Source organism: Ambystoma mexicanum, chromosome 10 (genome assembly GCF_040938575.1).
Source record: "Ambystoma mexicanum isolate Mex_15411 chromosome 10, UKY_AmexF1_1, whole genome shotgun sequence".
NCBI lineage: Eukaryota > Metazoa > Chordata > Amphibia > Caudata > Ambystomatidae > Ambystoma > Ambystoma mexicanum.
Window position 1 is genome coordinate 305,222,592 of NC_090932.1, and position 14,043 is coordinate 305,236,634.

At 45.9% G+C, this 14,043-nt stretch overlaps 1 protein-coding gene across 2 annotated transcripts in view; it reads right to left on the reverse strand.

Moving 5' to 3' along the window:
• The window catches only part of LOC138491389 (autophagy-related protein 16-1-like), a 120,380-nt gene that overhangs the window by 84,043 nt on the left and 22,294 nt on the right, over positions 1 to 14,043 (reverse strand). For both annotated transcript variants that reach the window (XM_069617893.1, XM_069617892.1), the window contains one exon: positions 9,994 to 10,064. In XM_069617893.1, coding sequence (XP_069473994.1) covers positions 9,994 to 10,064 — 71 coding nt within the window. The remainder of the gene's footprint in view (positions 1 to 9,993; positions 10,065 to 14,043) is intronic.

Below are 14,043 nucleotides of genomic sequence, written 5' to 3' on the forward strand. Positions count from 1 at the left end.
TTAGGAAGGCGGTCTTAAGAGTGAGGTCTTTAAGAGTTGCCTTGTGCATGGGTTCAAATGGCGAGCCCATGAGCCTGGTAAGTACCACATTTAGGTCCCAGCCGGGAGCTGGGTTTGCTATCGGAGGGAGTATTCTCTTTACCCCCTCCATAAAGGCTTTAATAACTGGGACTTTCCACCATGACACTTTAAGTTGGGAAGTGGTGTATGCAAAAAGTGCCACTAGGTGGACTTTAATAGAATTGAATACTAGACCCGAGTCCAGTAAATGGGTCAGGTACAGAACAATTTGTGTGGGAGAGCAGTCAACAGGGTTGATGTTTCTTCCTCTACACCAGATGACAAATCTCTTCCATTTGCTAGAATAACAGTGACGAGTGTTAGGCTTTCTAGCCTCCCAGAGGATGTCCATGCATCTCTGCGGGAGTTGTAAATGTCCAAATTCTATGATCTCAGGAGCCAGGCTGCTAAGTTCATGGTCTGAGGGCATGGATGCAGTGTCCTGCCCTTTTCCTGTGACAGCATGTTGTCCGGGGAGGGAAGTTTCACAGGAGGAGATAGCGACATCTTCATCAGGTGAGCGAACCATGGCTGCCGGGCCCACATAGGGGCCACTAGTATCATGGTAACTTGTTCCTGGTGCATCTTGTGCACAATCTTGTTGAGAAGTGGAGTCGGGGGGGGGGGGGAGGGAGGAGAGGTTGGGTTGGGGGGAGGGGAGGGAATGGGGGGTTTGGGGGAAGCATAAACAAATTTCCCTGACCATGGAACCGATAGACCGTTCCCCTTGGATTGGTTCTGGGGGTACCTGGAGGTGTAATCTAGGCATTGTGAGTTCTCCAGGGTTGCGAACAGGTCCATTTCCGGGAATCCCCATTGTGTGAAAACGTCGAATACGATGTCTTCGTGTAAACGCCATTCGTACAGAGGGAAGTCTCTGCTTAGTTCGTCTGCTAGCAGATTGAGTGCCCCTGGTACATGTTGTGACAGTAGGAACATGTGCTTGAGAGACCACTTCCAGATGTTCTGGGACAGCTTTGACAGTCCCGGAGAGTGAGTGCCCCCTTGTTTGTTGAGGTAGTACATGGCTGTGGTGCTGTCCGTGAGGACCATCACTGTCTTCCCTCGTAGGTGTGTCTGGAAGGCTTTTAGTGCCTTGAACACAGCAAGTAGCTCCAGTAAGTTTATGTGCTTGGAAGCTACGCTCGGAGTCCAACCTCTGAGCAGTCTGATGGGATAGGAGAGCCCCCCCCCCCCATCAGGTGAGGGATGCGTCTGGGGTTAGAGTGGCTTCCACTGCGGGGGTGGCGGATGGTTTCCCTATTACCAGGTTTTCATTCGACCACCACCGTAGCGAGAGAACCAAGGCCTGCGAGACCACCACTAGATCGTCCCATTGTCCGCTGGCCTCACACCACTGGCTGTTGAATGACGCCATCATTCCTAGCAATCGCATTGCTTTGCGTACCGTCACCTCTCGACCCGCTACATATTGAGGGGATCTGAAACAGCATGTTTTGGACCCTCTCGTTGGAGGGGAAGACGAGGCCGTCCTTTGTTCGAATTAGAGCCCCTAGGAATTGTTTGACTTGGCTGGGGTCTAGGCTGGACTTCTCGTTGATGGAGAAGCCCAGTTGGAACAAAAGGTCTACAGTATTTTGGGTATTTGAGAAGCATGTTTCGTAAGAATCCCCTGTTATGAGCCAATCGTCGAGGTAAGGGTATACTGGGATGGACAACCTGCGCAGGTGGGCCGCTGCCAGTACTTTCGTGAATACCTTCGGTGCTGATGCTATCCGAAGGGTAGCACTCTGAACTGGTAGGGTTTGCCCTCCATCATGAACCTGAGTTATTTTCTGTGCGCTGGCAACATTAAAATATGAAAGTATGCATCTTTCATGTCCAGTGTTGTCATGTAATCTCCTTGTTGTCATGTAATCTTCCCTTGATAGCAGGGGGATCACTTCCTGCAAGGTCACCATACGAAACTTTTAAGGTTTAACAAATGTGTTCGCTGGGCGCAGATCTAATACAGGGCGCATGGTTAAGTCCTTTTTGGGTACAAGGAAGTACACTGAATAAATACCTTCCGTTACCTGCGATAGAGGCACGACCTCTATAGCTCCTTTTTCCAGTAGATGGTCCACTTCTTGTAGAAGGATGGCGAGGTGTTCTAGTGTCATGCGTCGTCCTTGGGGGCCTGTACGTTGGGGAACTGTTGAATTCTATACAGAAGGCGCGGGCTATGGTTGATAGTACCCAGCGGTCTGAAGTTATTCCCTCCCATCCTGGAAGAAAGGACGTTAAGCGCCCCCCCGCCCGGCGATGCATGGGAGGGGACGCGGATCTTCGAGTCACTTGGTGTTGGTGGCTTGGGAACCTCTAGGGGTAGAACCCCGACCTCTTCCTTTGCCACAGAGTTGCCCTCTCTGGTTGTATTGGCCACTGGTGCCTTGGTTAGAGGACCAGTTGTTTGCAGAGTATTGCTGCTGCTGATTTTGATGCTGGCGTTGGCCTCGAAAAAAGCGCCTATTGCCATAGCCACGTTTGTTAGGAGGCCTAGAAATCTGGTCTAGGGTTTTGATGGTGTCAAACTCATCCTTTGCCGTTTCTAGTGCCCCATCAACCGCCTTTCCAAAGAGGTACGCATCTTCTATAGGCTTGTTGATTAGAGATGCTTGCGTTTCAGGTTTAAACCCCGAATTACGCAGCCAGACATGGCGTTTGAGGAGTATTCCTTGGACTAGGGAACGGCCAGCAGTTTCTGCAGCATCCTGAGTGTTTTTCACGATGCTTTGGTTGACTAGGGTCCCTTCAGTAATCGTGGCCAGAAGGCGTGTACCTAGGGGTTCTGGTACTTCCTCTGCGCCCTTACGTAGCTTGCTCCATTGTGCGCCTGCGTAACTTGCTAGCAAGGAATTGTTTGCAATCCTTGCGGAAAAAGCAGCGGAGGCTGTGATCCTCTTCCCCAGGGCATACCATTTTTTGCCCTCCTTATCTGGTGGTGCTTCGCTGGTAGACAGCGGGACCCCTGCTCTTTTCCTTGTATTTGTCACCACTAGGGAGTTTGGTACAGAGTGACCCTGACATACAACGGGTCTGAAGGGGAGGGACTGAATAGTTTTTCCATCCTCGGGTTGACCCCTCTGACCAACGCTGGTGTAGATAGTGAAGGGATAATTCGTCTCCTTACTGAGGCGAGGAGGGGAATGGTTTGGCTGACAGGGGGTTTCTCCTTGATTACCTTCTCAACAAAGTCAATGTCAGGAGAAATCTCCCGAGTGTCTATTTCGAAATGCGCTGCTGCCTTGCGTAGTAGTGCATTAAATGTAGGTTGATCGTCAATAGGTGACGTGTTCCTATTAGGTGAGTCCTCGGGAGGGGACAGGTTTAGTACATCAGGGTCCGAAACCGCTGATGTGGACTGCCAGGGCTGTGAAGCACCCTCCTCTGGGTCTTCTCCGAAGCCCCCCCCTACCTATATCTGGATTTTCTTCAAAACCTTCTTCCTCTAGGTTTTGTTACTCTTCCGTTGCCTAAAAATTAGTCCTCCTCCTGAAAGTGGGGGTCCTCTTCAGTGAGGTCATATAAATTTATATCCACTTGGGAGGGATTAAACAGCCTAGGGAATTTAGCCCTGGGGTCCATCTGAGGTCCCACTCTTGCACTCTTGGGTGGTGGTAGGTTCTGGGTCACCATAAACCTCTCCATCTTCTCCATACAGAACTGTAGTCTCTCCAGGGTCTCATGAGGAACCCCTGAGCGGTCTGGGGTGGTGTGGGGGGGGGGGGGGGGGGGGGGTTGTCTTTGGCCTGAAAACGCTTTGACCTCTCCCATAACGTCGAAGAAAGGTCTCCGTCGCTGTCTGAAAAGCCTTCTGGTAGGCTAGGAGTCCCTTTAGATGAAGGGGGCAGTTCCTGCCTTCCTTCAGGCCTTTTCGGCATTTCTTTAGCCTTCTGAGCGGTATTCGGCGTATCTTTCGCTGTCTGCTTCTGGCTATCGGCGGAAACTATTCTTGCCAGGCTCTCGACCACTAATCTGTCTCATCCCCATAAGCAGGGCGTGAGCCGAACTTGTCGGGGCCAGGGACAGACGAGGAGCGCGAGCGCTCCTTAGAGAGGTCTACGACTTCCGTAACGGATGTCGGTTTATCACATTCCTCATCACTTTCTGCAGCGGCGGGTGAGGAATCGGACCTCGACATGGCGTAGGCCGCCCACCTTTTGACCTTGCGGTCCTTTAAAGTCTTAGGCTTAAGAAGCTGACAAGCCGCGCGGCAGTCTTCCTTGTAGTCGAGGGGCAAGCAACGGTTACACCATTTATGCTAGTCTTTCCAGGTAAACTTGCCCTTGCAACGCGGGCAAATCCTAAAGGGTGTCCTCTCCATAGCGGAGGACATCTTTCACTGTGCTAACAACCCCGAGGGAAAGGGAGGGGGAAAAGGAAAGGCATTCTCAGAGAGAAACAAGAAATGTCCCACGACTCCACTCCCCCTACTGTCTTATGGCTGGCAAGGCCAGGTGTTCGGCAGCGCCGAAGGATCTCCTCCGTCTCGTCCCCGCCGGCGAAGTTCTTACTCGGCAGAGAAAAGGCTTCGCAGCTACGTCGAGGGAGGGATCTTATGTAAATCTGTATTAATAATGACCAACGGTCGAGTAAATTAATTTGTAATGTCTCTCGAGGAGCTCTGCGTAAAGGCGACCAATATCTGGGCGGAAAAAAACAATCCGAGGGACCTCGACACGTGAGGGATTGTGGGTACACCGCACGTCACTATAGGGATAGTGTTACAGACACGCCTTGTCGACGTCCCCTTTTCGGCTACGAAAAACAAAATGCAATACTCCGCAGTGACCACTGGATGTCGGACTATGCACAGCATGTGATTCTAAGCAGATTAACAAACATCAGAAAAAAAAAAAAAAAAAAAAATATATATATATATATACACACACACACACACACACACACTTTTGTATACACGTGCAAACTTTATACTTTTTTCCAACATGAACCTTTTTCTTTTCAGTAGACTCAACTTTACAAAACCCAACCGTTCTTGGTTGGTAAATCTCCACTCATGTACCTCCTTTATGAGCGTATGTGGTGCGCAACTATCTGTTTGAACACACTCTTAAATAATTTATATTGGAATCACTAGATTCCAATGTATAACCCTTTGCTCTGCTGATTGCACAATTAATCTCTGGCAATGAGGTGATTGAACGCATGGTCCAATCTTTAATCTGAATACACTAAATATTCTGCACTCCAGCCAACCTACAACACATGCGGTATGGCTGAAGGATGACAACAGTAGGGGCCACAACACTAAAGACACCATCACTTAACAACGGGCCACACCACAATTCCAGGGTATGCATTACAAGCATCACAACCCATTTTTTAAATATCAGATTCACATACTGAAACAGTTCTACTCCTTAATCACTTAGAAACTTAGTCTCCATTTACTTTCACTTTACATAAAGTCATTCTAATATGCAAAATATTTCATTTACACGTAGTCACATTGCCATATCACTATCTTTTGTTCAGGCGTGAGACACGCCCTGCCCACACCCTACATTGATTCAATGCTTCAAATTATATGTCAGTCATAATTTCCATCATCTGCATAAATAAAAACGTTAATCCTGAAATTCTATGCACATTCTAAAATAATAAAAAATCAGTGAAAATAGAAATCTGTGTGCTTTCAATAAACGTCATGTGCATGATGCACTGTGCTTTCAATATAAATGTGCGTGATGCGCTTCAATGACTTCCATCATAAACACGTCCGCTTAATTTCGTTTAAAAAAAAAAAAGAAAAAAAAAGAAAAAAAAAATACATTTTCCTACATCTCTTCATTCTGTTATATCTCCAAACATTTTGGCACCAGCATCCGAATCCATTAACATTAATTTCAGAAAACAAAATCAATCACAGTCTCATACGCACACTGGTTCTTCACTGTAACAGCAATAAAGGAAGCCTCCAAACCTCGCTGTGAAACGTCTCCAAGCGTTCCCAACAGTGTGCAGAGTAATCAAAATGTACATTAATTCATCCTTACCTGCGTACGTGAACGTCATTCACCAGAGGTGCTGCTTTTTTCCCCCCTCGCGCACTGCAAACACACGTAGTGAAGTTCCTTGGACTTCACAACATTCTGCTGCATCTCCGTTACCCAGAGGACGTTTGACAACGTCATCATCACTCTCAGGCTTCGAAAGAGTACGACCTCCCTGGGCCTCTTCACATCAACCGTCACACGCACAGCAATATTCAAACACCTTCCATGCTGTATTGTAGCAAATGCCGACCCGTTTGCCAAAAACATCCCATTTATAAACAGGAAACTGAATACATTAACCTCTTAAGTGCCATTGAGGTTCCCCCCAGTGCCAATGGGTTTTTTTTTTTTTTTAAATCGCGGTATTCACCGCCCAAACCCGCCAGCATTTCCCCCCTCATTAACCCCTTAAGTGCCACCGACGAGCCGGCGCGTCGGTGGCAACCTGAAGCTGTTTTTACCGATGAGCAGGCTCGTCGCTGGCATTTAAAGGGTTAATTGGTCTCCGGTAAAAGATAAGCACTGGCCATTATTTCCATTATTGTTAACCATGTTTCTTCAAAATTACATGTAACACTGGCGCCATCTGCTGGATTATTGCGGGATATGCGTCATTGAAAGTCTTCTTGTATTTCCAGCTCTTATTAATTTATCTTTCAGTTGGCCTGAGATCACAGCCGCCCCAAGTTTCGTTTCAATACGGATTCCTGGGCATAGTTACTCTTTGCCCACTAGGTCTCTGGGGAATTTCCTGTTGGGGTCTCCCACCCAGAGCCCAAATGTCATTTAAAGTTTATAGCTGAGCAAGATGGATTTACATTACATCACAGTGCAGGGGAACGGCGGGGCAATATATCTGCTTCCCCCACAGCTCTTATTTTCTGATGCTGTAGTGTCATTTTTCTTGTTCAGTGGTTTCCTCCAATTCTTCCATCACCTCAGGTTTCTTTCTGACTGAATCACCGTCGCCAATTGTTATGAAGTCTCTTTGCTGGTAATAATAAAGCAGAGACTCCAGCACACAGACCTGCTGTGGAGTCATTGGGTTTGTTCCAGGTAGCTTTATTCACATAGATACAAATGTACATCATCCAGTTTCTCTTGTAGGTATTTACAGTAGCACAGGACATAGTTGCAGACCCACTGACCATCCTTCACACTCCAGCTCAGGCCCCAACTGACTCATAGAACATTCTCAACATTCTCCTGAGCTGCAGCATTCATACATCAACATTCTACAAGCATGCACTCCTGGCCAGTAACATGACTACATTACAACAGAGTGGAACACTATTCAACTTATACTGTCTAAAGGAGCAACCAGCAACTTAAATTTAAGAAATAACGTTTGACACTTTAACCTATTCTATTTCAGAGATCCAGTTACACCACCAAGGCATTTACAAGCAAGTACTTTTACACCGGTTATATTTTCAAGGCAGGAGCCTCATCTTTTGCAGTCTTTCCCAAAGCACCAGTGATCTCAGAAGTAGAAAAGGCACCATAAGGATCTAGGAGACAGCTATAGGCAGGTCAGGATAGGGTTCAGGAAAGTCAGAGTCCCAGAGGATATCTTCAACAAGTAAAAATTAGCTTCAGAGTTTAAGTGTTCATGGACTTCACAGAAGGCTCCCTATATGTGCTCCAGCATTAGGTCTGGGCAAACTCCCAACCACACGAATCACCCATTTTGCCTCACAGGATTCACACAAGGCTTAAGGTAAGCATTACCCAAGCCAACACAGTAACTTAGGAGAAAATAAGAGCTACTGGGTGGATGCCTTCAGGATGCAGCAGCCCAGGACACTGGATGAGAACTTGCAGCAGCAGTCGCCAGAGGAGGCTGCCAGCAATGGATTCTTCAGTTTCTCACGACTCTTATTTGGCACCTTGGTGGGATTCTCTTCACTCTCTCGGTCCTGCACTCTGGTGAGGTCATAGCATGTTGAGGGATGGCTCATTTTGCAGATCTTCTTGAGACTAGTGGGTCTCACCAGCCTCCGAGTATCAGTTGTTTTCAGGGACCCCAGGTCGGATAGAAGGAAGGGTTGGTTTGGGTTACACAGAAGGCTCTCTGGTTGCTGGAAATTGTAACAGCCATCGTTTCGTCATCTTCCCCTTTGGTTCCAATGGTTAACTTGTCAGCAACTTCCTGAATCAGTATTTATCAGGATACAACACAACTTCTGCAAACTCTCCCTTCAGTTTACAGAAAGAGGCGGTCCGGCTCTAATTGGGACAGCACCCCCCCCCCTCAAGGGAACTGGTCCCTTTCAGGCATGGTGAAAGAAAAAGGGCTGCAGAGTTCGACTTCTCCCTCGCTGCCTGCCTCCTCACACTCTGAGCTTCTGCAGAGAATACAAATGATTCCCGCCGAAGACAAAACTTCAACCGTGATCTTCACCACCTAGGACAGCAGAAGACAACCCAAGTAACAGGAAGCAAACAAGAAATGGAGGAGAAAAATAAAATAAAAAAATAAAAATATAAGCCCACCATTCTAGCAGAATGGTGGCCCTCCTGCGCATTACCACAGCCGATTAGACAGCCGGCGAGCAATGACGGCTCAGTCATACAAGTAGTTCACTGCCACTAGCCAAAACTTACAATTGTAACAAATGTTACCAGGTAACTAAGCAAGGGGATACACCCACACTGCAATCCCCCCCCACCACCCTTCCTTCCCCCAAACCCCTCGGCGCTCCACATAAGGTGGGGTGTGCTGGCTCACTATATAAAATGTAAAGAGGATGGAAATCCCACTTTACCCCTTGGGAACAGTAGTTCAACCCAAGTTCATTCATGAGAAATTAAAAAGGAAGGTATTTATTTATTTTGCATTTTTAAAGCACTCACACAGCCCACGTTCGTTTTTTCAGTTGCGTATTTTTTTTTGTCTTAGTTGCATATATTTATAACGCGCTTAAAGACCCAGAGGTTTCTAAGCGCGGTCCCGGGGATCGAACCTGTGTTGCTTAGGGTCGTCTTGTTTCCAAGGCGTTAAGCTATCCTCCCAGGACAAGCTACTGAACTTAAAATGCTGCGTGCCGGCATAGTACTTTACAGTCAGTTCAAGATTATAGGAAACCAACTCCAATATCATTATGGAGAGACATAAAGATAACATTTTTTTAAAAAAGTGTAAGACTATGTGAGAGGGGAGAAAGATACCCACTCACCTGGGCATAAGGGAAAAATAATCACAAAGTTCAGCGAAAAGTCCTGGGGTTGACAGGTCAGGAAGATTAATCACCGAAATGAAAAGCAGTAGCAAAGTTAATAATCTTGTCGAGAGGACAAAGCATAGATGGGGAGACCAAAGAGGATGCTGGCACAATAGTCTGGTTTAGAAAATACAAGCGCAAGATTTTTGTCTATGTTGAAAGGAAGGAGGTGCCCGATTTTCCTAATATTTAGGAGATTGAGGCAAACTTCAAGGTGTGAGAAAGATCACAGATAACGCCGAAGTTTCTAGCTGAAGGAGTATGTGAGTGTCTGGTGGGAAACTGATAGAAGAGGCGAGCTTTTGGCATGGAAGAGCACCGCTGTTTTGATAAGGGTTTAACAGAGCGCAAAGCCATCCAATATTTAAATGGCAGAGAGGCAGTTGGATATTTTGATCAAGATTTGAAAAAGAGAAAATTATTGGGTGTTGTCCGCGTAGAGTTGGGACAGAGGAGATTAGTGCCCCAAGAGCAGAGGTATAGAGTAGAAAGATGAGCGGACCCAAAACAGAGCCCGGTGGAACACAAATACTTTGAGGAGAGAGTTGAGGTGTTGTTGCTCCAGGAGACAGAATTGGCATGGTACACGGAAGGATACTATACAGTAGAATACAGAGGTGCAAAGCACTCCGGCCAGAGAGAGTGAGCCAGTGCCAAGTCAACCACCCAGCTTCACTGACAATACTTACTGAACTGTCAAACTCGATGCTTGTGATGCCAGCATTGCTGCCAGAAAGAGAGCCCTTCATCTCACATTTATCTGCAGGCAGAAAATGGGTAGATACACAGGGGAATTAGCAGATCACTTCACACAAGGAAAATAGGGTAAACAGTTTTGTATGTGCAAGATAACAAACAAGTTAAGTGAAGAATCTTCTAAACAAATTTAAATGGGATGATAACCATTAAGCATCATACTCTGGGTCAGTTTCACCCAAACAGGGCAATAAGCTTGAAAACTCTACCACACTTGCTTAACTTGGTAATTAAAGAACAGTCAGGAAGCAGATATAAAGTACAGTGCACAGATCTTTGGAAAAAGGTCTCAGACCATACAGTTCTTGTATAAAAACTATACAGGACATCTAATTGCATTTATGATTTACATAGCAATGACAGACTGAAAGCCACTAGGAAAGTTAAATTAAAACAGTTCCGAAGTCCATAGGCTTAGCAGGACAGATCTGCTCTTGGTACTTTTTTTTTTTTAACACAAAAGTCACCGTCTGGGGCAGGGCTTAGGAAAGGCCATCGTAGGCAGGGTTACACCTTTTAGGATTAGTCAGAACTACCAAAGGGTATGGTAGTAGAGTGGCGAGCAGCCAGGGCTGCAGTCGGGTACCAAGACCTCAGAGAACACCTTGGTTAAAGAAAACACTTACAAAAAAGGCTCCAAGTAGGTAAATGTGTTGCTGCAGGACGGTTTCAGAGGTGAGGTGCCAGCAGACCCGGTCTCCTTCACTTCAGCTTGTGTGATGGGGAGAAGGTGACTTTGGTGATCTGGCAACAGTGCTGGGGAGAATTTTAATTTCTGTGCCAATTACCTTTAACCTTAGAGACCCTTGGCACTTTTGCTGGACTTAGGGCTTTTGAAATTTTAACTCCCGAGTGAGTGGGACTTTTCTCATTCATGTGTCAACCCTATATATATATATCTCTGTTTTGCATTGTGACAGCACCTTTTTGTAAAGAGTCACTGAGAAATCCTTCAGACTTCTCTTAATGTTGAACTATATTTTCTTGGGTGAACTACTGTTCCAAGAATAGTGGACTCCGGTCTTACTTATCCTTTCTTTTTTGGGTCCAGCACACTATGTTGAGTGCCCTTTCCCCCACCCACCTCATGTAACATTCTGTTACACTAACTTGAATGGCTGGTGGCACTGTTTTTTTTACTACCTTATGCCAAGCAACCACAGGCTGACTCCTCAGCTACAGTACAGCACCAAAGGGTGTCCGTTTACTCAAAAATGGCCCCAGTTTTTTTCCCGCCATTTCTTGTCAGTTCCTTCTGGGCTTTTACTCCGTTTGAATCAGAATGGAGTCCTTTGTGCATTTTGACTTTAGCCCTGAAGCCCACCCAGGCTCCAGTGTGGCTGAAAAGGTAGGGAGGGAGGGAGGGTGTCTAAACTTCCCTGTCTTGTCTCTAATCTGCCCAAGTGAAACCAGTTCCGATTGACCTGCTGGCTGGCCAGGAGGACAGCCACCCTTCTGGGCGACTGGCAACATAGGGCTGTGAATGAATGGGAACTTGCTTAAAAGGCAAGGTTTTTGGGACTAGAGGCAGAGTCGACCACTGGAGGACAGACGAAGATGTGAAGAGATGCCAGCAGCACCCTCCTGGACCATGAAGTGCACAGTGAAGCCCTGCAGCTGTGCTGACCCAGTTGTTTCAACTGGTAATCTGTATGGGACGACTGCCTCTCTTGGGGTGGTGGGACCAACTAGCCTTGAGACAAGATTCCTTGGTATCAGGTAAAAAAAAAAAATATATATATATATATATATATATATATATATATATATATATATATATATATATATATATATATATATATATATATATATTCGCCGTAAATAATATCGCCGGGAAAATGTTGTGGCGATATTATATTATTTGGGTGACCATATACATGGGGAAAGGGCAACCAAAAAAAAAAAAATGTTCTCCTGGCTGAAACTGGATACCTGGCCACCCTTTCTGATCTCGGGCCCAGGCCTCGCCAGTTGCACACCTGCACTGCCTCCCTGGCAACCCCTGCACCTGGGGATTGTTTTCTGTATCCCTACAGTCCCCCTACCAGCACCTATATCAGCACTTAACTTGCACTGGCCACCATCTAGCCACTTTTTATTCATCTTATTTTTTCTACTATCCCATGTACTGCACCCCCCCCCCCACCCCCCCCCCTTCTCTTCTCTTGCACTTGCGGGATCTGAATGTCACCTGGCCTAGTAAGATCGCCGCCTGTCTTCCCTTTGTTCCCCCTCCCTTGCCTCGTTGCACCTTGAAACACTTGTCTATAGGCGCGTTATAAATGCCATATAACATGAAAAGTTACTCACCTGCTTTTTGAGTTGTGCACACATGGAGACGCACGCATGGTGATATTGACTATGTAATTAGATGTAATGGGTTTTTTGTCGTATGGAAACATGCGTATAAGGTTTTCTAGGTGCTAACAAGGGTCTCACTATGTGTTACCCCTGCAGCATATTGTATGGCCTATTGAGTTGGCACTTCATACGCTGACCCACGAGTGACCACGGGTCATGAAATTCCCGAGTTGCACTATGGGTGCCTGTAAGTATTTTTTAGGGTTTTTTCTTAAACTGTACAATCTGCAGTGATACTAATATCATCCCTGACACTAAAACTGGTCTGTGTTGGTTCCACAGGTACAGTAGTTGCACTGTTCCCAGTGGAGGATTAAAGTCCATTATCCCGTTCACCTACCCTCGATTTGGAACTTGGGGGCGAGTAGGGATTGGTGTGTGAAGAGATCTGAAACACATTGTGAGATTAATAATCACCTTCTAGAAGGAATAGGGATGACACTTTGTTTTTATTATTGGTTTTTAGATTGGTTACGGGCCCATATCTGTTGAGAACAGGGCGAAGCACTTTCCTTTGCCCTACGTCCTTAAGAAGGTCTCTGACCGAAACACGTGTCAACGTTTTGTGAAAGCTATGACCTTAATTCGGCATCAGATATACCACGACACCTAATATTAGGGACTGGGTCATTGTTTAATGTATTAAATGAAAGGAAATATTTTTCCAATGCCTTTTGATGCATAAAACACCTTAGGTGTTCTTATTGTGTGAATGTCTGAATGAACTTTTGCATGTGGCCATGATTGTTGGTATGAAATTGTGTTTTTTTTTTAAATCAGGTTTTACGATATCCAGATGATTTTTGTGTGTAATGAATTGAATAAAATTTGAATATGGAATAATAATTTGAATATGTATTAAAAGAGTGTCATCCCATTCTACTGATCCAACCTATAATTAATGTCTTACTTTTATAACTAACTGGCTAAGTGTAATCCTTGGTGTTTCATCGTGGACCCATGCCTCAACTCGCCTCTCCTGAGATTTAGCCTTGGCCTCTCTATGCTGCCTTGATTGTTTTGGTCAAACTTCCAGGAGTTGCTACCTGCCCACAATAATAAGGGTGGCCTCCTAAACATCTGTCCACCAGGCCACAGTTTAGAAATGTATTCTAACAAAAGGCTCCAAACCATCAGACGGATTAACTTAGAGCTGAGGGAAACTGTTCTATGGTTCTATTATGCTCGTAATGGATTCCTATGCTTACCGACAGCAAACCTATACATCATCGGTTTACAGTGTTGGTGTGACTATTTGGCTAGGTTTTGACTTGCTTAGTGTGCCAAAGGCCTATAAAAAAATAAAAAATATATAATAACCCTCCCCCGTACATTTTTGTACTTGCCCATCTAACTTTCATTATTGGTGCTGTTCTGTGTGGACTTATTGTAGCACTAGACCATCGGGTATTTATAATGCACCTATATACAATGGGTTTGAGGCGCAACAGGGTGGGAGAGCAGAGGGCCCTCACCCGCCCCAAACAACACCTAGTCTAATCCTTCCCAGGATGCTACCTTGATTGGGTTTGGCTAAAATCCTAGCATCTCAATGTCCACCGTAATAGGACAGCCTTTGAAAATCCTTCCCCCAGGGTTGATTTCAGAAAGCAAGGGGATGT